The sequence below is a fragment of the Prionailurus bengalensis genome, chromosome A2 (genome assembly GCF_016509475.1).
Source record: "Prionailurus bengalensis isolate Pbe53 chromosome A2, Fcat_Pben_1.1_paternal_pri, whole genome shotgun sequence".
NCBI lineage: Eukaryota > Metazoa > Chordata > Mammalia > Carnivora > Felidae > Prionailurus > Prionailurus bengalensis.
The window spans coordinates 34,794,540-34,819,255 of record NC_057348.1 but is presented as its reverse complement, the minus strand read 5'-3'; the positions used below and the strand labels follow the sequence as shown (position 1 = coordinate 34,819,255).

The following is a 24,716-nucleotide window of genomic DNA, read 5'->3' as shown; positions in this document are numbered from 1 at the left end:
GAGGTCATTTCTCCAGGAAAAATGAAAAAAAAACCAAACCATTAAACCTGTGTTTAAATTTCTTTTTCTTCTTTTTTTAAAGGACCAATTTCAGCAGGTTCAAGTCAAAGCCTTTGAAAAAGCACCCTATAATGAGTGAACGTATAATAAACTCCCTGTTTCTGAGGAACTATTCTAGAGAATAAAATCCTTTGTATCCAGATATAATTTCTACTGTATAGATTCCATCAGAAAACTAAGGATCTTTATCCAAAAAATGACTATATTTTAGAGTCTATTTATGCCCAAATATGTCAATATCCATGTGCCTGCCTGATGGAGAAATCCTTTGCAATGAAACGTACATCTGCTTTTTAAAATTTTATATTAATTCCAGCGTAGTTAATATACAATGTTTTGTTAACTTCAGGTGTACAAATACAGTGATTCAATGATTCTATCCATTACTCAGTGCTCAAAAGGATAAGTGCACTGTTAATACCCTTTACCTATATCCCCATCCCCTACCCACCTCCCCTCTGGTAACCATCTGTTTATCTCTATAGGTAAGAGTCTATTTTTTGGTTTGTGTCTTTTTTCTTTACTTATTTTGTTTGTTAAGCCCCACATAGGAGTGAAATCACATGGCATTTGTCTTTTTCTCTGACTGACTTATTTCACTTGGCATTATACCCTCTAGATTAATCCATGTTGTTGCCAATGGCAAGATTGCATTCATTCATAAAATCTGTTTTATAAAAAACAAACAAACAAAAATAAACAAAGTTTTTAGTGTTTACCCCGGCTATCAAAATGTCCGTTTCATCAGTTGGCATTGATATTGTATCTAGAAGAATTAGGGCCTAGAAAAATCTTAAATTGCTTGGCGTTGCTTTTTTTCACACACCTTTTGAAAGTCAGCTTTGCAGTATGATTTACATGCATTAAAAATCTTCAACTTCAAAAGTACAAACGATGATTTTGGCAAATGTACCCTCTACACAACCATGATATCAAACATTTCTGTCACCTTAGACATTCCCCTTGGGCCCTTTAGCAAACTCTGTTCCCACTCCTGCTCCCTGATGATAACTGAACTTATTGTCACTACAATTTTGCCTTTTCCAGAATTTCATATAAATGGAAATATACACTTTAAAAGATTGTCCCAGTTTCATCGAAGAATCCATTCATATGAAGTATACAATGCTATGTGTGTGTTTTACTTTTCAGTATGTTCAGTACATGCAACAATCACCACAGCCAATTTTAGAAACTTTTCATCACCTCAGAAAGAAAGCCTTTAGATACCACTCTTCTACTTCTCTGATCCCTGAGCGCTCAACAACTGTGAATCTGCTTCCTGCCTACATGCCTTTCTCTGTTCTGAACATGTCATGGGAATGGAATCCTCTGGTGTGTAGTCTTTTGTGACGGGCTTCTTTCACTCAGCATAATGTTTTCAAGGATCATACATGGTGTAGCATGTATCAGTACTCCATTCCATAGCATTCTATGGCTGAATAATGTTCCATTGTATAGATACATCTCATTTTATTTATCCGTTCACCAGTTAGTTTATGGAAATTTGGGTTATGCGGTGTCCTTCCTCGTTTTGACTGTTATGAGTATACTCCTGTGAACATTCATTTACAGGGTTTTTGTGAACACGTGTTTTTTTTTTCTTCTTGGTAGAGTGGAATTCCTGGATTGCATGGTAACTATGTTCAACCATTTGAGAAAAAAAAAAACAAAACTCCTGGTTTCCATTCCTTCTGTACCATTTTACGTTCTAGCCTGCAGTATATGAGAATTGTGATTTCTTCACATTCTTTCCAACACTTGTTACTATCTGACTTTTTTATTTTAGGTGTTTGAGTGGATGTGAAGTGGTAACTCACTGTAGTTTTGATTTGCGTTTCTCTGATAACTAATGATGTTAAACAACTGTTCGTGTGCTCATGGGTTATTTGTATGTCTTCCTTGGAGAAATGTGTATTTAGATCCTTTGCCCGTGTTTAAATTGGGTTGTCTTTTTATTGAGCAGTAAGAGTTCTTTATGTATACTTGATTTGGTTGTGGTACATTCTTTTTATATGTTGCTGGATTCAGTTTGCCAGTATTTCGTTAAAGTCTTTGACATTCATATACACAAAAGATATTGGACTGCAGTTTTCTTGTGACGTCTTTATCTGGGTTTGGTATTAAAATAATAGTGGCCTCACAAAATGAGTTGAGATTCCCTCCTGTTCAGTTTCTCAGAAGAGTGTGTGACGAATTGCCCTTCATTAAATGTGTGGTAGAATTCACCAGTGAAATCATCCAGGCCTACTAGTAGTGTTTGGTTACTAATTCAGTCTTCTGACTTGTTATGGGTTCATTAAAATGGTTATTTCACCTTGAGACGGTTTCAGTAGTTTGTGTCTTTCTAGGAATGTATCCACCTCACTTAGAGTATTTAATTTGTTGACATGTAATTATTGGTAGCATTCATTTATGGTCATTTTTATTTCTGTAAAGTCAGTGGTAATATTCCCTCTTATTTTCTGTATCTTTCCTTTCCTTTTTTCTCTTAGCTAATCTAACTAATGGTTGGTAAATTTTGTTCATCTTTTCGAAGAATTGGGTTTCAGTTGTATTGGTTTTCTCTATTATTTTTCTGTTCTCTATTTCATCAATTTCTGCTCTCCTGTTTATTGTTTCTTTCCTTCTGCTTGCTTTAGATTCACTTTACTCTTCTTTTCCATTTCAGGGTGCAGCAGGCTGGGTTATTGACCTGAGATTTTTCTTCTTTTTAATAATAGGAATTTGCAGCTATAATTTTTTCTCTAAGTTCACAAGGTTTTGTTAAGGATGTTTGTACCTGTACTCCTAAAGGATGGTCATCTGGATTTATCTTTTCTTGTCATGCCTTTGACTTAAAATCAGGGATATGATGGTCTTATGAAATGAATTTCCTTCTTTTCTATTTCCTGCCTGAGCTTATCTGGGTTAGTATTATTATTTTCTTTAAATGTGTTGTAGAACTCACTAGCGAAGACTATTTTTCTTTGTGGGAAGGTTTTTAACTACAAATTGAAATAATCATTTTTTTTGTTTTGAAATTGAAAATAAACTTACTGATTTTATAATACAGAAGAATAGAGGTAGATATTTTTCTTAAAGAAACACTTGCTTTGTTTCTGAATTGAGGTTTAAAACCTGCATTTGAATATTAGTAGGTTACAGGACATTACTTTTTTCTCTATCCCTCTCATTCTGTGCAAGTGTAAAGATTCACATTTTCTTCTAAGATTGCTATTTTAAATCACTCTTTGTGTATGAGTAATTATTCCTATAACTGTGTGGATTACCTATTACTGAAATGTGAGTTCTTGTTTCCATTTACTTGTAATATAGTTTAATTTTCTATTCAGCTAATTTAGGAAATGTGTTCAGTTTAATTGGAACAGACTATGGCTGTATGGTTGAAGGCCTGTTTCAATTTGTATATTGAGTCCCTCTGAATACTTTTGTGCATTATCTTGAGGATTGTTACATCAATCACATTTCTTTTTTTTTATCTCTGAAATAAATTCTGAGCCTATCATCATACCTTTTGTACTCTATAAAGGGTCTTTTAGTACTGCTGTTTGTAAAGAATAAGCTGATAACAGAGTGGTGTCTTTAGTATAGCTAACACACACATACATTAATGTTAATATTTCTATGTATCTATCTCAAGCAAATACTTGTTTCCTGGAAACGAGCATCCTAGCCATTATGGCTCAGAGAACTTGGCTGCCTTTGCCAACAAAGCTGAAGCTGTTCCAGGTGCGTCCATAAGATGAAGTCGTTGCAGGTGTAATCATAGGATGCTTACTCTTAAGCCCATTGGTATTAATACTAGTCTGGATTTTTCTTAGGTCCCCCCCCCCAGCTTTACTCAGATATAATTGGCACAATTGTGTATGTTTAAGCTGTGCAATGTGTTGACACTTATATATTATAATATGTCACCTCACACCTGTAAGAATGACTTTCATCAAAAAGACAAGAGATACGTGTTGGTAAGGTTGTGGAGAAAAGCAAACCTTTGTGCACTGCTGGTAAGAATGTAAACTGGTACAACTATTGGGGAAAACCATAGGGAGGTTGTTCTTAGGCTTTAGAAGCTACAGCTAGAAAGGAGGGTGATACATGGCATACAATAGTTCTGTCTAACCAGACCATCAGAAGACCTGGAATTAGAAAAAATATTTCCAGCTTGTATGTATTTGCTTCTGCTTATAAGTACCGCTAATATTTCTAGATTCTTTTTTAAAATTTTTTTGTTTATTATTTCTTTTTTTTTTTTTTTGATAGAGAGAGAGAGCGTGAGCAGGGGAGGGGCAGAGAGAGAGGGAGACACAGAATCCGAAGCAGCTCCAAGCTCCAGGCTCCAAGCTCCGAGCTGTCAGCACAGAGCCTGACAAACCCACGAACGGCGAGATCATGACCTGAGCCAAAGTAGCTGCTTAACCAACTGGCGCCCCTGTATTTCTAGATTCTTAATGCTAGACCTTCTTTTAGACCTTTATTCATTCTAACTAATGCCATTTCTCCCTCTCTTCATCGGTTCTACATATTTTTCCCACTTTTTAATTCACCTCTTCTCCTAACAATACCCCGTCAGTAAGAAAAGCAAGGCAGGGCACCTGGGTGGCTCATTCGGTGGAGCAACCAACTTAGGCTCAGGTCATGATCCCGTGGTTCCTGAGTTCGAGCCCCCACCCCCACCCACAGCTTCCAGCTGCGTGCTGACAGCTCAGAGCCTGGAACCTGCTTCGGATTCTGTGTTTCCCTCTCTCTCTGCCCCTCCCCCGCTCACGTTCTGTCTGTCTGTCTGTCTGTCTCTCTCTCTCTCTCTCTCTCTCTCTCAAAAATAAGTAAATGTTAAAAAAAAATGTTTTAAACAAAGAAAAAAGATAAGTAAGGCAATTTCCTATTAACTTTCTCAACTTGGTGCCTTCCTACTTTATAGTCACTTCTTTTTTTTTTCTCCCGGTTCAATGAGAATGATATTTATTGCTCTCCAGTGGGTGCGCTTATTGGTGTAGCTTTGAACTCTGTGTTAATAATTGTATTTTTAATATAGAAAGTAAGCTTCTAAACTATATTTGCCTGAAAAGAACCAACTATATCTTTGAAGCTCAGATAAAATTGAAAATCTATGAAACCCTCAAGAATGTTTTTGGTGCTTGCTACCTAACCTCTCTTTAAGTCTGGTTTACTGAAGTGTAATTTATATAGAATGAAACGGAATCATTTTCATTGTAGATTTCAATGGGTTTTGACAAAAACAGTTCTGTTGCCCCCACCGTAATCACGACATAGAACAGTTGTAGCATTCCCAAGTCCCCCATTCCCCTTGGTGATCAGTGGTTTCCCCCACCCCCACCCACCGAAAATCACTGATCTGTCTTCTCTATTGTTTGCCTTTGGACTTACGTCACATAAATGGAATCGGATAGTACACAGCATTTTGAGCCTGCCTTATTTAACTTGGCGTAATTCATCTGATAGTCATGCATGTTGTGTGTAACAACAATTCACTCCTTTTTTATTGCTGACTGATATTGAATAGCAGAGATGTGCCACGGTTTTTTCATTCATTCATCAACTGAAAGATACGTGGGTCAAATGGATTGTTGGATTATATGGTAAATGTATGTTGAACTTGATAAGAAAATGCCAGGCTGCTTTCCAAAGCAGCTGTACCATTTTGCATTCCCTCCAGTAAGGTCTGAGAATTGCAATTATTGTGCATCCTCATCAGCATGTGGTACTGTCAGATTTTTTTAAATAGTTATTTTAACCATTCTAATAGATGTTTGGTGAAGTTCAATAGATTTGAGTTTCCCTAATGACTTATGATGCTGTTATTTGCTTATTTGCCACCTCAGGACTTGGTGCACAGGACCATGCTGAATAATAAATAAAAACAAAATTAGAACTACTTTCTGAGGAGGCTGGAGCAGGACACATAGATATAGGTTTTTGGGCCACAGTACCTGTTACATATTTATATGTTTAATTTGAACCAGGAATCGGTGGATGTGGACCCAGTCTCAGCTAAAATTTGTCTAAATGATACTTGTCTTAAGTTAGATTCCTCCCCGCCAAAAACCCAGTGTTTGAGAAGGGCTTGCATATAGCCATTTGTTTTTGGAAATTATCTCAAGAGAGAATTATAGGTGGTGGAAGTTAAAATAACAATCCAGCGGTGTTACTGAGCTCATTACTTCTGGAGTAACTCACTCGATTCTGGATCAAGGTTTGGCCTCACTCAAGCAGTCATGATGACGTTGATTTGCTTGTCTTGTTTTATTTTTTTAATTCTTTCTCTTCTTCCCCCCTCCTCCCATCCTTCCTAAATTCCTTTCCATTCTCCCACAGTAACTGTCATGAGAAATGCACAATCATGAGTCAAGAAATATCTATTGTCCAGAAAAGACACAGAGGACCCACTTCTCTTAAGATCGTGACTCTCAAGTCTGTGTCTTTGAAGATAACAAATTATGTCTTACTCTTTTTTTTTTTTTTTTAGCATTCAACCTATGCACAGAACCCAGAATATAGTACATGCTAGCAGATTGTATTTTTAATGAATTAATGAATGATTGACAATTGAAGCCATTCCCAGATTAGAAAGTTCTTCTCTTTTTTAGATTTTTGGTTTTTTGGGTCTAGATATAGGCAAAACTATGGAGCTAACATATGCTTAACAATCTTAAACACTCCCCAGGGTAACTGAAAAATTATCCTTGAGATTTTCTCATTCTTGGTATCATATGAAGTGCAGACTTTACAACTTCATGCACTGCCTTCTCTAAGGCTCTCAAAAAAACCACTCTTTTTATATCAGAAAAGAATCTATGGAAATTTCTGTGTTGCATTTGCATGTGAAGTCTGCTTAGAAATCAATGTTCCTATTCCTATAATTCAGGCCCTAAGACACTGGTTTTTCTCACCCAAGCCTGTGAACAATGATCTATCCCCCGAAGTTAGTAATATTAGCTCAAATTTATGCGGGTGGGTTTTCAGCATATTTCCCCTTTGGAACTGCCTTCTTCTTCCATAGCCTGCATATGAACACCAGCCTTAGTTATAAATGTTTCCCAGGGAACCAACACTCCAGACGACAGAAATGAAACGTATTGTAGTTCTTCCAAAACTCTGACATGAATCCCACCAATCACCGTGGCACATGGCTGAGAAATGTACTTGGCTTTGTGGCCAGTGATTTATCACTCCACAGTGAACTGGCAGGGCTTGAAAGTCCTCTGATCAGGTCAATTTTCTTAAGAGAGTGGACGGAATATTGTCCAGTGAACATATTCTTGACTGGCAGGGAACGTGGGGACCGGTTTGGTCAATAGAATGTAGACATGATTACCTTCTACCTTGAATAATACCAATACGGTTGTTAGAAAGGAAAATGGGGCAGCAGGAATCATGTTCGGTATTTTGTTATTTTGTTTGTTTTTATTTAAAATCCAGTTAGTTGACGTAAAGAGTAATCTTAGTTGCAGGTGTACAGTTTAGTGATTCATCACTTCCGTACATCACCCAGTGCTCATCGCAAGTGCCCCCCTTAATCCCCATGACCTATTTCACCCATCCCCCACCCACCTTCCCTTCTCCCTTTCTCCAACATATACACACTCCCTCACTCATTCGCACCCGCATAAACTACGGTGATTATCATTTGTAATGTTTGCCTGGCAACTTACCTTGGAAAGCATCTCTAAGCCTGTTGTATCTCATTCAGTCCCCACCACCCCCATCTGTAGGCAGTTGTCCTGCCCATTTTCCGCTGTGGAATCTGATGCCAAGGGTGGTTCAGTGACTTGAACCCACAAGGACATATTGGCTTGGTTCTCCTCTACCACACTTACGGATAATAAAATCATCTACCTCAAATGGTTATTTAGAGAATTACATATGACAATGCACATGGGTCATTTAGCGTGAGACCTGATATGGAATAGGAACTAGTAAAACAGTGGCTAAACTTACAAATATCCTGGGGAAGTTCATGCCAGGTATCTTTGGCCCTTTCCACAGCCTACTGCATGGAGCATATTTCTCAAAAAGTCACTTATCTTAATGAGCCTTAAAATAATACTACTTTCCCAAACCATATGTATGTTGTTCTTCAAACACAGGATTTGTGTGTCAGTAACCTCCATAAAAAGACAATTTGGCTACCTCTAGTTCCTACCATAGAAATCCATATTAAAAGTATCACATTGGTACCCAGGTGGCACAGTCAGTTAAGCGTCTGACTCTTGGTTTCAGCTCAGGTTGTGATCTCATAGTTCATTGGATTGAGCCCCTCATAGGGATTCTCTCTCTTCTGTTTCTGTCCCTCCCCCCGCCCCTGCTCTCTCTCTCTCTCTTAAAATAAATAAACTTTTTTTTTAGTATCTACCTTGTGTGGATGTTTATTAAGCTCACTATATTTTTTTTTCCAGTGTTTATTTATTTTTGAGACAGAGACAGAGCATGAGTGGGGGAGAGGCAGAGAAGGAGACACAGAATCCGAAGGGGGCTCCAGTCTCTGAGCTGTCAGCACAGAGCCTGTTGCAGGGCTGGAACTCATGAACTGTGAGATGACCTGAGCCAAAGTTGGATGCTTAACTGACTGAGCCACCCGGCCACCCTCTCACTATATTTTTTGATTATCATACCTGAACTTAAAATTCTGACATTTGATGTTTTTACATCTGTATAAGAAAATGGCTCATTATACCTGTCTTAAGTCAGGTAGTTCAGAAAGCAGACTGTGAAGTAGAATTTAGCAGGTAGGAAGTTTACTGGGGCGTGCCTCTGGGATCAACATCTGTGAGGGGTGTGGAAAGAAGGACTGAGCAGAGGGGAGGTATTGTGGCTGCACTAGAACATTAGCCTGAATGAAGCTAGGTAGCTTCAGGTCAGAGTTGACCTACTTGGGCCTTTCTATGCCATCAGTCAGTCTTTGTGTGCAGGCTTGCTTTGAAGAAAGGCATTGCCTGGAGTGCAACTCAGCTGAGACCCGTCAGCCACCAACACTCAACACTGGCAGCAACTGAGAAGGAGGAGGGAGGTGCAGGCATGAAGAGGGTATCTATGCAACACATCACAGCATCCGCTACAAAACAGTGTTTGCTGCTACAAAACAGCATCTGCTACAATTCCCTTTCCGCGCGTCTCTTGTGCGTTTAAGTGTTCTTGATGCCTTCTTGACCTCATTATAGGAAAGAGAACTGGCAGAATGATGCATCTTAAATGCTTTTCTTTTGGCTTTGTCATTGTTGTTTAATTATCATTTCTTTTGTCTCTTCACCTTTAAAGGTAGGAGGATTAGGAGTTTTAAAAAGCTCCTCCCTGGACTTGTTTCCAACTAATGCTAATGATTTAGGTTAAGTCCAAGGATCCTGGCAGGAAACAAATGGCATATTCAAATGGGGGTAACCAAAGAGAGTTTATTTATTTTTTTTTAATTTTTTTTAACGTTTATTTATTTTTGAGACAGAGAGAGACAGAGCATGAACGGGGGAGGGGCAGAGAGAGAGGGAGACACAGAATCCGAAGCAGGCTCCAGGCTCTGAGCTGTCAGCACAGAGCCCGACGCGGGGCTCGAACTCGCAGACCGTGAGATCATGACCTGAGCTGAAGTTGGACACTTAATCGATTGAGCCACCCAGGCGCCCCAACCAAAGAGGGTTTAAATGAAAGGACTGTTTAGGAATGTGTGGGCAGAAGTTAGGAGAAACTAACAATGAGTGATGAAATCCTTGTTTGGGCAACAGTGGAATGCCATCACTGCCCCTAAACTTGAAGCTCAAAGACAGGGAAAGATGAAGGAAAGCAGAAAGAGTACATTCTGACAAGAGCCACGCCCTTTGGAAGAATGTAACCACTATAGTCTAGCCCGGAGGGAGCTGGGTAAATAAATGCCCTGATGTCGCTCTTCTGATCCTATCCCCTGATCTCCTGTTGGTGGCACACCCATCAACTGAATGTTACCAGAATGTAGCCGGTGAGGGAGCCTGCAGATGGAGTCCATGTGGGTCAGCCTCCTGGGTACACAGCAGGGTAAAGTAGATCTGGAGCAGCAAACCAAAGGTCTCTCGTTATGGTCTTGTGCCATTTCTAGTATCATTCAGGTTTTTAACATTCATGTCAGTTTTTTTTTTTTTTTTAATTTTAGAGAGAAAGAGTGCAAGTGAGGGAGGGGGACAGAGGGAGAGAGAGAGGGAGAGAATCTTAAGCAGGCCCCATGCTCAGCGTGGAGCCTGATGCAGGACTTGAGCTCACAACTGTGAGATCAAGAAATCAAGAGTCAGACGCCAACTGACTGAGCCGTCCAGGCGCCCCTGCACGTCAGTTTTTGAAGCCCTTTCCATGAGGTCAACTCTAGTGCATATCATCCAAAATTGCTTCCATGCTTGCCCCCCACAAAAATCCTTTTCCACCCAGTAGTCAGAACGATCATTGCAAAACACAGTTCTCTTGCTACCTACTTGCTGAAAAAGTCCTTAAGCGTCCACTCGCTTCTCTTAAAGACAAAGGCCAATGATTTTAACATGACCCACAAGATTCCTGGTCTGATCCTGTGTACATCTGCTCCAGCCTCATTCTGTGCCAGCCATTTCTTAGGTCTTTGAACAATCCACCCTGCTTTTGCCTTCCCTCCTACTGTTCTTTCTCCCTGCAATGCACTGGTCCTGGTTCACCCCTCCTGGTTTTTCACATTTCAGCTTGGAGATTTGCTTCTTCAGGAAACCTCTGATGCTTTTTGCTCCACCCCCATGACCCGTCAGGACCCTCTAGCAGATGGTCGTAGCACCCTCACATTTTTCCTCATTGCATTCTTGTAAATTCGTAATTTTATAGAGCTGTTTACTCTCCATTGCCCCTTAGATTGTACATTCTAGGAACACGGAATCTAGCAAAATGTCTTGGGGCACATGGTAGATACTTAAGAGATATTTATTGAATGTATGTATAAATGAATATCTGAATGACTGAGCTGGATAAGAAACTGTACAAACCGGATAGCTCACCCCTGCTTAAAGGGTCAGCTGTGACGAGTCCCTGCAGACCACAGGCTCAGTGTTGCCAAGGGGTGACATGGGACTCATGTTGAGGGAACTTTCCGTGTTTTACCAGATATCAATGATGAACTTGATCTAATGTAAAATATCTTGACTTTCAGATGTTACTAATTCCAATTTGTTTAAAAATACTATACAATATAAAGAAACACTATATAAGCTGAATTCAACCCAGGGGTTATGTCTTTTAATTACTGGTGCATTTGGCTTCAAAGAAGGTAAAACTTCATGTTGGAGGTTCTCTGTTTAGCATGGAGATGCAAGACATTTTTTTTGTAATCGTGTTATGAATATCTGGGTTTACCCAGATGTGTTTGTAGTCAATTAATGGTCCACCCTAGCTTCCACTTAACCACCATAAATCCAAATATTTTAAAGGAACAGTCAGGCAGAGGACAAGATCTATGGAGTAGTCAAACACCCCCACTAAAAATACGAATTTATAAACACTGGCTCATCTGGCCTTTTTAATGATTACTGACAGAGAATGAGTCAATTAACATGAGTAGTGTTGTTTTCTTAATGGTAATTTGTTTTTTTCATGGACTTAAAACTTTGCTTGAAGACAAGTTGCCCTGGGAGGAAATGTGTTTCTGTTTCTGTGGAATTCATCAAGCGTTTCGTCTCTTCTGTTATGAGGGCTCGGTGCTCAGTCACTTAAGAGCCAGGTAGTACAGGTGCTGAAGACCATGAGTGGTAGGGAAATGGGGAGTGATTATGTCGTGGAACAAATGGGGTATCATTGAAGCTGTCTGAACAGTAGGTAGCATACGTTCAGACACGTTGCATAGGTTCATGAAAAGGGGTAGATTTGACCTCTTTGCTTGATCCAGTGAGTGTTTTCTTGGGAACGAGAGTATCCTTACCATTCCAAACCACAATTTTCTGAGGAGAGGTGTAGATATTTGGCCTCTTTTATACTTTCAAAAGCTATATATTCTTTCCCCCCTCTTCTGATATTGCTTAGAATGAAAAAAATATATGTATCTAAACTACTGATGTCAGATACCATTAACATCAGATGTCTTTCACCCAGGGTTAGGTTTCCTAGTGACTTTCAAGCTCCTTCCCTTGGAAAGCTCATGCACCTTGTCACAGGTGATATTTTCCAAATGAAGAGGCATGCAGCATATCAAGATCATGTATCACATGGCATTTTGGTCAAGTATCTAAACACCTTTGCCAGGCTCCGGACATGCAGCTGTACAGAAATTAGGTCATCCCTGAATGAAAAACAGGCCAACCATGCCAATCACATTAAGGAATTTACACACTGCCCTCTCCCAAATGGGAAGTTTCACCCTAAAGCTGAAGGTGGACTCTTGTTTTTAAACCTGGAAGCAAATTTTGAGGAGAAAATGAATTTTTCTCTTCAAATTAAATACGTGATTGCGAAGAAGACTTTTTTTTTTAAGTTTATTTATTTTGAAAGAGAGAGAGCGAGCATGAGCACAAGTGAGGGAGGGGCAGAAAGAGAATCTCAAGCAGGTTCTGTACTGTCAGCACAGAGCACGACTCAGGGCTCAAACTTACGAACTGTGAGATGGTGACCTGAGCAGAAGTCAAGAGTCAGACGCTTAACCGACTGGGCTACCGAGATCAAAATGATTTCATAGTATCCTGGCCAAGCTTCATGTACATAACAGTTCATGCATCTTTTTTAATGTAACAGTCTGGAACAGAGACCAGCGCTTTCTAAGTATTTTCATGTCAAGACATACATAGAGTATATGTACAAGATACTAGAGGCTGGTTATGGTCTGGGGCCTCCCAACCCGTACCCCTGATGTCTGTAGGTATTAATATCCTTGCATACTTTTCACGTACCCTGAGCACACTGATTGGGAATTCTGAGTAGAACCACCAGCCTCTATTAACATTTTATTTATACATCAATTTCACATACCAAAGAGCAGTGATGAAAAACTTTAATATTTTTTAAATTATTTCCAATGAGCATCTTCTCTATTAACTCACCAAACAAAACCTGCTATATTAAAATATTATTCTCATTATCATTCCTGACACTGATATTTACTATGTGGGTAGAAATTTAAGTAAATATTTATTTTTCATGTTGAGTGTAGCAATCTCAGGGATCCCTTCCAGATGCAGAATGCAATCTCAAACCATTTGGTGTTTGTCACTTCACGTAGATTCCCATTTAGTAAGTGGATGAGGTTTTCTTTTTTTAGATAAGTAGGTCTGTGACATTTTGGGTAAAGTAAATAACAGGTGCTGGGGATTAAATTTTATTTTAAAAATCAATAGAATATTCATTGATGATGGGTGAGGGCAGTGAAAAGAAAAAGAATACCCTGGGCTGCCTGGGTGGCCCAGTGGTTGAGCATCCGACTCTTGATTTCAGCTGGGGTCATGATCCCAGGGTCATGGGATCAAGCCCCGAGTTGGGCTCCGTGCTAATAAGCATGGTGCCTGCTTGACATTCTCACTCTGTCTCTCTGTCTCTCTCCCTCTGCCCCTCCCCTGCTCTCTCTTTCTCTTTCTCTCTTTAAAAAAAAGAAAGAAAAAGCATATCCTGCATAAAGCTCTCTTACTGACTGTTATTCATGTCTCAGTATTAAGGAAAGCGCCTAATTGACTTATTTGATACTTTACCTGAATCTTCTACAACCAGTTGTCAGAGGAAACACAAACTCATGGGAAACCATAAAACCTTCAAGAATTTCCACTGCCGTGTTTCATTAAAAAGATATATTTTTCAATATGAAAACACAGGATAGTGTACTTTACTAATAGACAAATTAGGCAATACTGGTAATTAGAACAAGTGAACATAGGAGAAAGTTACCATCTATCCTTTCTTACTTAGACAATTATTCTGAGAAGAATCTAACATTAGAAATGAAATAATTTCACCAGAGTTAATTACTGACAACGCTGATTTGCTACGGTAGAGTCTGGTCTCATATCTACTAAAAATGTTAGTAGTATCTATATCCTCCTTGGGAAAGTACAAAATTTTCTCAAAATCAGTAGTTTTTGGTAGCTAATACATTCTTTTCAATATGTTGCTTAATACTCTTCCAAAAGACAGCTCCTTTTCTCTGCTCCCACTCCATCATCCCGTGCTGACAGCTGGTGGCTAATGGCATTCTCCTGCCACTCTATTCTCTGGAAGTTCCATTTCCTGTAACATCAGTGCCCCGGGCTCTTGTTTCTCCACACTGCCCTCCCTCCTCTTCCCTCTGGAGCACATTAGCTCGTGAAGTATGTTGACTTTGGTGTATCCTCTGAGAAGATAGAGGTTCTATAGTCTCTTGCCTTTCTTTGTAATCACCAATCCATCTTTTCCCCCCTATTTCCTGTTTTCTCAGTGTCCTTGTGTTCCATGGGAAGATATTGGCATTAATATCAGTCATGGGTCATGGGGTTTGAGATACTTCCTGTATCTCAAAGCTTGTGGTAATTGTGTTGTATCCAAAAATCATACTGAATAGCCAAGATAAAGTCAGGCTGCCTTTAAAGGTGATCCTCTAGTTCTGTGAGCTCAGGGGAGCTAAAAATAAAAAGGGTTTCCCAATTGTGCACTGTGTTAGGGAATGAAAAATATTATAGAGTTCAAGCTGGGGAATGCATATATACTCAGTGAGTCAGATGAAATCAGTGGGAAGCAGTCCTATGCTCCCTTGTCCCCCTTCTTTTTCTAGGCTCCTGTATGTTATAAGGTGAATAAGAGACAGGTGTGAGGCACCAGAAAGCATGGCAGAAGCTGAGGATGAGAAACTGGAAGATTGTAAAAATTATTCAATAGTTTCTGTCTGAATATCATGATTGCCTTCTCAGGCAAATTTTTCATAGAGTAACCTGAAACCCTGAGCCCGGGTTACCTCATATATTTTGGTTATAGGGACACTAGATAAAAGCTATCATCAGTATTTCATAGGCATGAGTTTGTATAAAAATGATGACTTTCTAATCATTTAAATTGGTAATATCAGTCTGAGTAATTGATAGGATTCAAGAATTGATTCTCAGATATTCTCCCAGCATCCTGTCTAACCAATCTGCTATTTATTTCTGCCTGGATACTAATAAACAAACCGCCTAGGCTGAATACCATCTTTCACCCCTCCAGATCCCTTGTGTACCTTTTTTTTTTTTTTAACCTGGCATCCTGTCCTAAGAGGCTGATGTCAGCTCCCTTGTCCCCTGACTTCCTTTTAAGTTCAACCATTAGGAGCCCTAAGAAGAGCTTGGAGGAGAAAAGAGAGATCTGGATAATTCTCTCCCCGCTAGGAGGTTACCTTGGCCTGCATGCTCTCTAAACTGTTTCAAAATGGACTTCTCCGCATGGCTGTCCCCTCCCAGGTGGCGGTAGCTGCTCCTCTGTCCTTGCAGGCCTGGGTATGGTGACAGATGGGCTGCTGTTCACACTTTATTCTTCAATATCATTTTTGTAAACAGTTCTCTGCAAATACCTCTTGTGTGTGAACAGTTTCTGTAATTATGCTCCTATCTTGAGTATGCTTTTTCTTTCCTGTGGTAACCTATGGATACACCCAACTCACCAATCACAGACTGACACTTATGTTGCAGGTATTGTATATGGCTCATATTTAATAGTTTTAAATAAGGTTATCTTAGCAATGTAGATGTTATAAAAGATTAACATGGTTTGGCTACACCGAGAATCGTTAAATAACAGACCATCTATCAAGTACTGGACACTAAACCCGAGAGATGAGCAAAGGCTTGAAGGAATTTGAGAAGAAAACAATGAAACTTGCAAACATTTGCGATTAGCTCCTAGTTTGGGCAAAAATTACTAGGCAAAGGCGGGCTTTGGAGATCTAGCAAAGAGATGAACATTTCTTACTATGCGACATCATAGTGAAATGGCTGTGGCCAGGGCAGAAGAGGATTTTAGAGCCAGGGAAGTGGGCTCTCTAACGAGATCCTAGAAGAATCCTAAGTCCCACTCAAATCCGGACAGTGTGGATTTGAATAACAGGCTTTTAAAATGTGGTATATCCATAGGACAGAGTATTATTCAGCCATGAAAAGAAATGAAGTGCCGATGCGTGCTGCCACGTGAGGAACTTCGAACACATTATGCTAAGTGGAAAAAGTCAGTTGCAAAAGGCTATATGTTATAGGATTCCATTTATCGGAAATGTCCAGAATAGGCAAATCCATAGGGACGGGAAGTTAAGTTAGTGTTTCTGGGATCTTGATGGAGGGAGGAATGGTTGTAGGGCTCCTTTCTGGTGGTAAAAATGTACTGAAATTAGGTAGTCATGAGGGTAGTACAGCCCTGTGAGTGTACTAAAGACCACTGAAGTGTATACTTTACAAGAGTGAATTTTATGATATCTGAATTATATACCAACAAAGCTGTTAATTTATAAAGTGAAAAGAAGGGGGGAAAAGGAAAAGAAAAATAAAGCAAGAGCAGTTATATTCATAACAGGCAAAGTAGAGTTTGGATCAAATAAAATTACCTGGGACAGAGAGGGACAGTATGTAGGATAAAAGTCAACCCACCAAAAATACATACGTAACCCTAAATGGATATGCACCTAACACTACGGTCGTAAAATATGTGAAGGAAAAACTGAATGAACCGCAAGGAGAAATGGGCCAAATCACAATTATAGCCGGAGACGTCAACAGCCGTGTCTCAACAATGGATAAAACACCAGCACGGAACGTCAGCAAAGATATATCATCAACACCATCAACCAACAGGATCTAATCAATACACATAAAACCCCCCTCCCAGCTGGAGCAGAATACACACTTGGTTCAAGCATTCATGGGATGGCACTGACATAGACCATAATCTGGGCCATGAAACAATCCCCAACAAATTTAAAAGAATTAAAACTATTCAGAGTGTGTTCTTCATGCTAGAAATGAAAAACAGAAAGATAACAGGGAAACCTCCAAACACTTGGAAACTAAACAACCTACTTCTAAATCACCCATGGAATTCGAGAAGGTGAAAAGCCTCAAATCAATAATCAAATCTTAACAATTTAGGAAATGAGAGAAATCAGAGCAAATTAAACCCAAAGTGAGCACAAGGAAAGAAATAACAAGTATAAGCACAGAAATAAATAACATTGAATACAAAACAATACATAAAATTAATGAAACAACTACAATATCCTTCAGTAGGTGAACGGTTAAACAAAATGTTGTAGATTCAGGTCATGGAATGCCACTCGGGAATAAAACAGGAGTAAGCGAGTGATAAACGTCTTAACCTTGGATAGAACTCAAGGACGGGATGCCAAGTGATCAAAGCCCTTCCCAATAGGTCACACATTGTATGCTTCCATTAAGGTAAGATTATCAATATAACAAAAATATGGAGATGGGGAAAAAATATTAGTATTTGCCAGGTGTTCAGGATGGTGGAAAAGTGTGGCCAAGTGTGATGATAAAAGGGTAGCATATGGGAATATTTTATGGTGGCGGAATGGTTCTGTTTCTGGATTATGGCAGTGGTTACATCAATCTACACATGTGAGAGGATGAGATAGAACTGTAACGTACACATTTTCCCATTTTCTTTGTTTTGATACTATAATTAGGTAAGATATAACCATTGAGGAAGCAAGATATAGGGACGTCTCTGTTACTATCTTCAGAACTTCCTGTGAATCCAATGTTCCTGCAAAATTAATAGTTTTAAAGAAAATTTACCAGATGAATTTCTATTTAACTTTCTAGGACCATGCATGTTTATTATTTATAAGTGCCCACTTAGGAATACTTTGGTCTGAATACTTATTCAAAAACGAAGGGAGTCTCAGAAAACTTGGTTTTAAGTTCTGACTTTTCCACATTTCAGCTTTGTGGCTGTGGGAAAGTAAATTAACCTCTATGAAGGCTCTCAATGGTATTTACTGGAATATTTGGTAGATTTTGTGTTCTCTAATGTGCTAGACATGAAGCTAAGGAGATCTAGCCTGCTTATGTCACAGAGTGCTTGAGAAGAACACCAAGGGATACATAGTCATGATTTGCACATAGTAAGTGCTCAGTAACTGCTTGCTGGATTAAATTAGATTGGATCACAGATAAAGGTCATATAGGTATTATAAAGAAATATCTATTACTAGTGCTGTGTTTGTGTTGTGTAGTGTGTCCAGACAGAATTAAGTCTTGCCAAGGCAGAGTTCAGTAAATGATGCTCCCTTTTTGAAACATCAAAATCGTGAGTAGATTTTGAACGTGAAAAGATGGCCCATGTAGTCCAACTGGCTACCTACAACTAGGATATCTCTAGTTGACGTTGATGCCAAGATTCTCTTTACCCGGAAGGTTCCCTTGTCTCCCACCTGCTATGAATCTTATTGCTCATTGCTGAGGGCTGACATTTACCTTCTTCCCCAGAGAATTCTCGGCAAAGTAGGTTAGTCTCACCTGGGAAGTTATTCCCAGTTCTGGGAGCTGCCTACCGTAAATGCCTAACACAGGTCACAAAAGGCCACCCCTCCTTGCTCCAAAGTGGGACCAACTATGGGGTCCAGTCTGTAATTCAGAGCTTTTCTTGGGATTAGGCTAAAGCTAAGGTCCAGCTGAGAACACGGCCTTGCATAGCTCTCTCCCCTGGTCTCCTGCCCCTCTCCCTGGCTCCCTTTCTCTGTGAGCCTTCTCAATCAATCATGTGCTTCTGAAGCCCAGTCTCAGGATCTGTTGAATTTAAATTCCTACAGTGGCCAGCGAAGCAGACTGGAATTTAAAAACTGAATAGACACGGAGGTAGAAATGCCAGAGAAAATACAAGGTGCCCAGTTAAATTTAAATTTCAGAGAAATAATTGTTTTTGGTATAAGTATATCCCAATTAGTGTATGTGTGTGTATTTGTGAGTGTGTACAGGGGTGTGGACATGTATTTGTGCATGTGTGTGTGCACATGTGTTTTGTGCATGTGGGTGTGCGTATGTGGTCACAGCGAGGCTCTAGTTTTTCATTTTTCCTCTCTTTTCTTAGCAGCTGCTGAAGAGTTTGGTTAATAGGTCCGATCTCCTGTACGTATCTGTCATTCTCGTCTCACCCTGGGATGTGCGAGAGCAGCCAACTTCTCATCGTGGTAATCTTGTTACTCCACCAGAAGAACTCTAGCTTCAGATTCAGATTAGCTGTTAAGTGGGCACATCCCCCCTCCCCCATCATTTGAGGGAAGGTGCCTTTGTGATTCTGTAGAAGGACTTCTCTTTCTGACTACACAGTCCGGTAGCTTTCCGTCTCCCTCCTGGAGATGTCTGTTCTGCCTGACCTGCAGACACAGGATGACTTTCAAACCCCTTTTGTTGGTGGCGAACAAGCTGGTTAAGTCCAACCAGTAAGGATCTTTTTGATCCTAGAAAGAGACTTGGCGATACTCTACTCCTGTTTGCTACTAACGCCCAGAATTTTGCAGTATTACTCTATTACTCCCTCTGACACATGGGTTGTATCCAAATGTGCCCACAGGCATATGTGGACCCACAAATGCACAGGTTCGTGTGTGTGCCTAAGTAAGCATGTCAAAGCCGGGGAAGTACCAGTGCCATGAACCACAGAGGCCCTATCAATGCCTCTGTGTCCACCCTGCATCTGTTTGGTTGGAATCCCTTCATATGGGGTAGGCAGCATTTTGGGGAGAGATGATCCTGTCTACCTAATGAGGTCAGAATCCCCCTACTGCCTTAATCTTGATGGGATAGACTGTTATATATAACTGGATTAGTTCTATTTGACAGTATCTGTTCCTGGTTTACATGAAAGAACATTTTACTCAATCATATTTGAGCCATGCTTACAAAAAATTGCTATTAAATTATCCCTAATTGCAGAAAAGAATGTGCTTTTAACAATTGGTGTTGGACATATTCCCTCAAAATCATCCATTTTGTATTTAAAGTTTACACGAAGTTTCCATTATGTCCCTTATTATGTCCATGTTTGCTAAGTTTTGAATTACATGGAATAAAATTCATACCTTTGGCAATTCTGCTAGGTTAACAAGTATAGGGGTAGTTTGTTCATTAACTCTTTTTCTCTTGCTTTCCAGTTTTCCTGTGAGCAATGGATAATAGTAAGAAAATAGTGCTCAAGTTGGGGCGCCTGGGTGGCGCAGTCGGTTAAGCGTCCGACTTCAGCCAGGTCACGATCTCGCGGTCCGGGAGTTGGAGCCCCGCGCCGGGCTTTGGGCTGATGGCTCAGAGCCTGGAGCCTGTTTCCCATTCTGTGTCTCCCTCTCTCTCTGCCCCTCCCCCGTTCATGCTCTGTCTCTCTCTGTCCCAAAAATAAAATAAACGTTGAAAAAAAAAATTAAAAAAAAAAAAGAAAATAGTGCTCAAGTTAAAATAGAAGGACGATGTAAAAATATTTTGTCCATTTAAAGCACATTTGTCCATAAAATCCTTTTTCCTTATTTATTGTTAGAAAATGGTTTCTTCAGGAGCACCTGGGTGGCTCAGTCAGTTAAGTGTCTGACTTCAGCTCAGGTCATGATCTCACGGTTCGTGGGTTCGAGCCGAGGTTCTGTGCTGACAGCTCAGAGCCTGGAGCCTGCTTCGGATTCTGTGCCTCCCTCTCTCTCTGCCCCTCCCCCGCTCATTCTCATTCTCTCTGTCTCTCAAATAAATAAATATTTTTAAAAAAATTTTAAGGAGAAAATGGTTTCTTCAGCTCTCTTATTGTAGCTTGATATGTAAGAGCTTTCAATAATGTCAACCAAGAATTTTTTCACTTCTTTACAAGCCTGTTATGGTTGTTTTGTACAGTGAATACAGAAGATGAGTACAGTCAGCTTACATATTCTTTGGCAGTAAATGTGGCACTCTGGGACCGTTAACAACTCTAGTATCTTCCTGTTACTTAAGTGGCCCCAAAGAGATAGAAAACTTCCAAAAGGGTTTAGCTCACATCCAGAGGAAAATCTGGCTCACCCACTCACAAATAAAAAATATATAGACACTTTGAGTAAGCTTTATGATTGTGATGTGTGGGAATATCTATTCCTTTTACTTTCCCCTTGTGAAAATTAGGTAGAATTGAACATTTATGTTACAGTAGGGAAAAAATGAAAACCTGTGCTTCCTGAACATGAACCAAATCAAGGACTGTTTTTCCCCCTGGAATTTATCTGCATTTCTGTGTTTTTGCAGCCTCTGTCTATGAAAGCAGAGTTCAATAGCACAGTGGCAATAAGTTAATATATATTCATTCAACAAATGCTGAGGGAGGGCTCACTATGTAAACACAACAGTAACATTATCCTTGCCTTCACAACACTGATATGGGGGGGGGGGGGGAGCAGGGGGGGGATGGACAAAGAAAAAGTCAACAAAATCATTGCAAATTTTGAAAAGTACAACAAAAGAAATTGCCGAACGGGACAAGATCTACTCCAGATATACCAATGAAGAAAGAGCTCTCCAAGGAGAAGCTATTTTAGCTGAGATAGGAGGAAAAGAGAAGGATGAAACATAGTCCAAACATAAAGAAGAGCATTCCTTGAAATAAGAAAGAATTTAGGGTGGCCAAGAGGTATGGGTACATTGTTGGTGGTTCCATGGGAAACGAGGTTAGATAGAGAAGCAGAGGCTAGCCTTTAGAGGCTCTGAATTTAATACACTTGGATTTTTTCTAAATGCAGTGGGAAGACGTTGAAGATTTTAAGCTAGATCAACTTACTCCGATTCTTCCCTCTACTTTATGGAAGATGGAATAAAGGGTATCAGAGATAGAGAACTTCAAAACACAACAAAGACTTTTTTTAGGAGACCAGGCAACCAGGGGTGGTGGTCTGGTCCAGGATGGAGCTAGAAAGGATTGACCACTTCATGGCACATGTTAGAAGGGAGAATTGACAGAACTTGTTGATGGCTCGGAAGTGGAAGGAAAGGTAAAAGGAGAAAGCAAAGAGGAGCCCTCTGGATCTGGCTTGAGCATCCGAGTGGAACTTGGTGTCTCTTACTAACAGAAGCCAGACTACTTTCATGGTTCATATCTGCATGAAGAAGAGAACAGTTATTCTTACTTGTTAGTGTTTCAAGTGATGTTAGCAACACAGCTTTGGTACGTTTGCCTTTAATCTTATGCGTTATCTATTTTTTATTGCATCCTAAGTGTAGATTTCTGCAGTTACGTAATGTATTGTATGGATAATGTTGATACTGGTTATTTTTAAAAACAAGGAAAATACTTCTCTTAAAAGCAGTTTCTTGGGGCGCCTGGGTGGCTCAGTCGGTTGAGCGGCCGACTTCGGCTCAGGTCACGATCTCGCGGTCCGTGAGTTCGAGCCCCGCGTCAGGCTCTGTGCTGACAGCTCGGAGCCTGGAGCCTGTTTCGGATTCTGTGTCTCCCTCTCTCTGCCCCTCCCCCGTTCATGCTCTGTCTCTCTCTGTCTCAAAAATAAATATTAAAAAAAAATTTTAAAAAAAGCAGTTTCTTGTGTACAACCCTGGAGGTGACAGTAACCCTTATCATGGAAAAACAAGCACAAGAGTTGATGTAAAGCTTTCTTTCAAGTACCCATTGTGTGGTCCATAATTCACCCTGAAAAGCTGATAGTATGATAGCAGGAGCCCTCTCAAATATATTCATAACAATATACAACTGCAGATTTCTGTTTTATACAGGTCAGTGGAGAACCATCACTGCTGAATCAATGTGTCTAACTTCTTGAATGTCTGAATTTAAAAAGAATACATTCCTGCTAAGATTCCTATCAACCCTTGCTGATTATGTTTCATAAAAGCAAATTCTCGTACAGTGGGCTCTTAAAAGGACCAATTTTCTGTTTCTCTTGACTATATGAGACATTCAGGAATTAATGAAAAAAAAAAAAAGCAATGCCTGTCTGGCCTGTAAGCACTGCAACCTTATCTCTGCATAAATTCTCACAGGTCAACTCAAAAAACAGTTCAGGGTCAAAATCTCATCTGGTCACCTAGATTAAAAACTAATTTCTCTAAAGTATATCCTGTATTGAAGCTTTTTCATGCAAATACATAGCAAGAGCCTTGTCCTCTCTTCCTTTATTAGTTGGGCATGTCATGAATTTGAACAGAACATTTTGTTCTGTACTCTAATTACATGCGTTATCAGGAAAAATCTATTCCTTGCATACGTATCGTCAGAAGCAGCTCTAAGAGTGTGGTTTCCATCACAGGGCTCGTCACGGTGGTTCATCGTAATACTGACAGTTTAATCTTTTGTTTCATACGAGATTAAAAGCCGCTTGATACCCATCTCTTCACAGCTTGGACCGTGAATCCAGTTGGACTCCATCCGTATCTAAGTACCGTCTCTTTCGTGAAGTGGACTCCATTTTCCCACATACGCTAGGTAATTATCTGCCGTTACGGGGGAAACACTTCGTTGATGAGAAAACCCACGCAAACTGATTTTCTAAAAAATAATGTGGACTCACAACTACGTGGCTACACAAGGCGAATCACCGCAGTCCTTTCCCTTTAGACGAAGCGACACAACCAGAGTTGTCGCTCGCTCACCGCCTCTTTGGCAGTTTGAAATCATCATTCTATTTGGTCATTTGTTTTATTGGCTGTCGAAACGTGATGGCTACCTCTGAAATGAAATGACTTTTCAAAGCCCTTTATTGGATCTCGGGATGTGTCAGTAAAAAGAAAGAAAATAAATAAATAAGCAGATGGAGTTTGAACACAAAGAAAAACGACCTTCATTCTGAGACTATTTATTAAAATGATAGTACAGTGCACCTCGCCTGTGAGGTGGCAAATCACAAATAAGAAATATGGGAACCCGTGGAGCTGTTGAAATTTAAATTATGTGGCAGCTTTCCATCAGAAATGCAACAGTAATTTAGAGTTAGGCTTTCCTGGCAGATTTATGTTTCAGTAAACAAACAAAAGGACTTTCTTGACTACAGTGCCAGGTGTGGGAAAAGATCCATGAGAATTGGAAAGAATGTTGGGGAACTGTTGTGGCTTTCCCCTCTCATTCGGTATACTTACATATTTCACCCATATTTATATTCGTATCAAGGGCCAAAGCTCTATGAATGAGATTCAGCACATCCGGTTAGAATGCACTGAAACATTACACCTTAGGAGAGCTGGCTTTGGAAAGAGGAAGCTCTTTTCAGTTCTTTGTAGTCCTGCTAAATTTCAAGTTTAATTTCTGAACCGTGTCGTGGGTGTTATTTCATGACTGAAATGATTTTGCAACAAGCGCCTAGTATTGCACAAATGAGGACAAGCTTTGTATCTCAATAAAAATGAGTAGACGTGAGTAGAAATGAGAGTTTCGAAGAGTGCTTCCGAATATTTGGCAAAGTATCTTTTGTACTTTGAAAGGAGCAGCAGACAGCTTCTCTATCTCCTGATCGGGGCCTCCCTCTCCCCTGCCTCCCCTGAGATGAGCATTGACATTGTCGCTTCCCTGTTTTTATCAAGGTCACTTTGGAAAGCATGAGGTGCTGGGGAGCTTTCCCTGGCATCCCAGACCTTTACCAAAAGGCTTAAATGCAGACTGTCGGATTTTAGGATCAGGCTATGGAAAGATTGGTCCTCCTGTTCTCCTTGCCCAGGTGACCCTGAAGAATGGATGGTAGTAGACAATCCCACTCGCCCTTCTCCGTGGAGGTGATCTAACTGAGCTGC

The 24,716-nt window shown here is 40.0% G+C and overlaps 1 protein-coding gene across 1 annotated transcript in view; it reads left to right on the top strand.

Annotated features, from left to right (window-relative positions):
* The window catches only part of SUCLG2 (succinate-CoA ligase GDP-forming subunit beta), a 332,149-nt gene extending 307,797 nt beyond the window's left edge, over window positions 1-24,352 (top strand). The window contains exon 11 of the mRNA XM_043587897.1: window positions 23,333-24,352. Within this exon, the coding sequence (XP_043443832.1) occupies window positions 23,333-23,418 (86 nt within the window). The 3' untranslated portion in view covers window positions 23,419-24,352. The remainder of the gene's footprint in view (window positions 1-23,332) is intronic.
* Window positions 24,353-24,716: the final 364 nt, after the last annotated feature.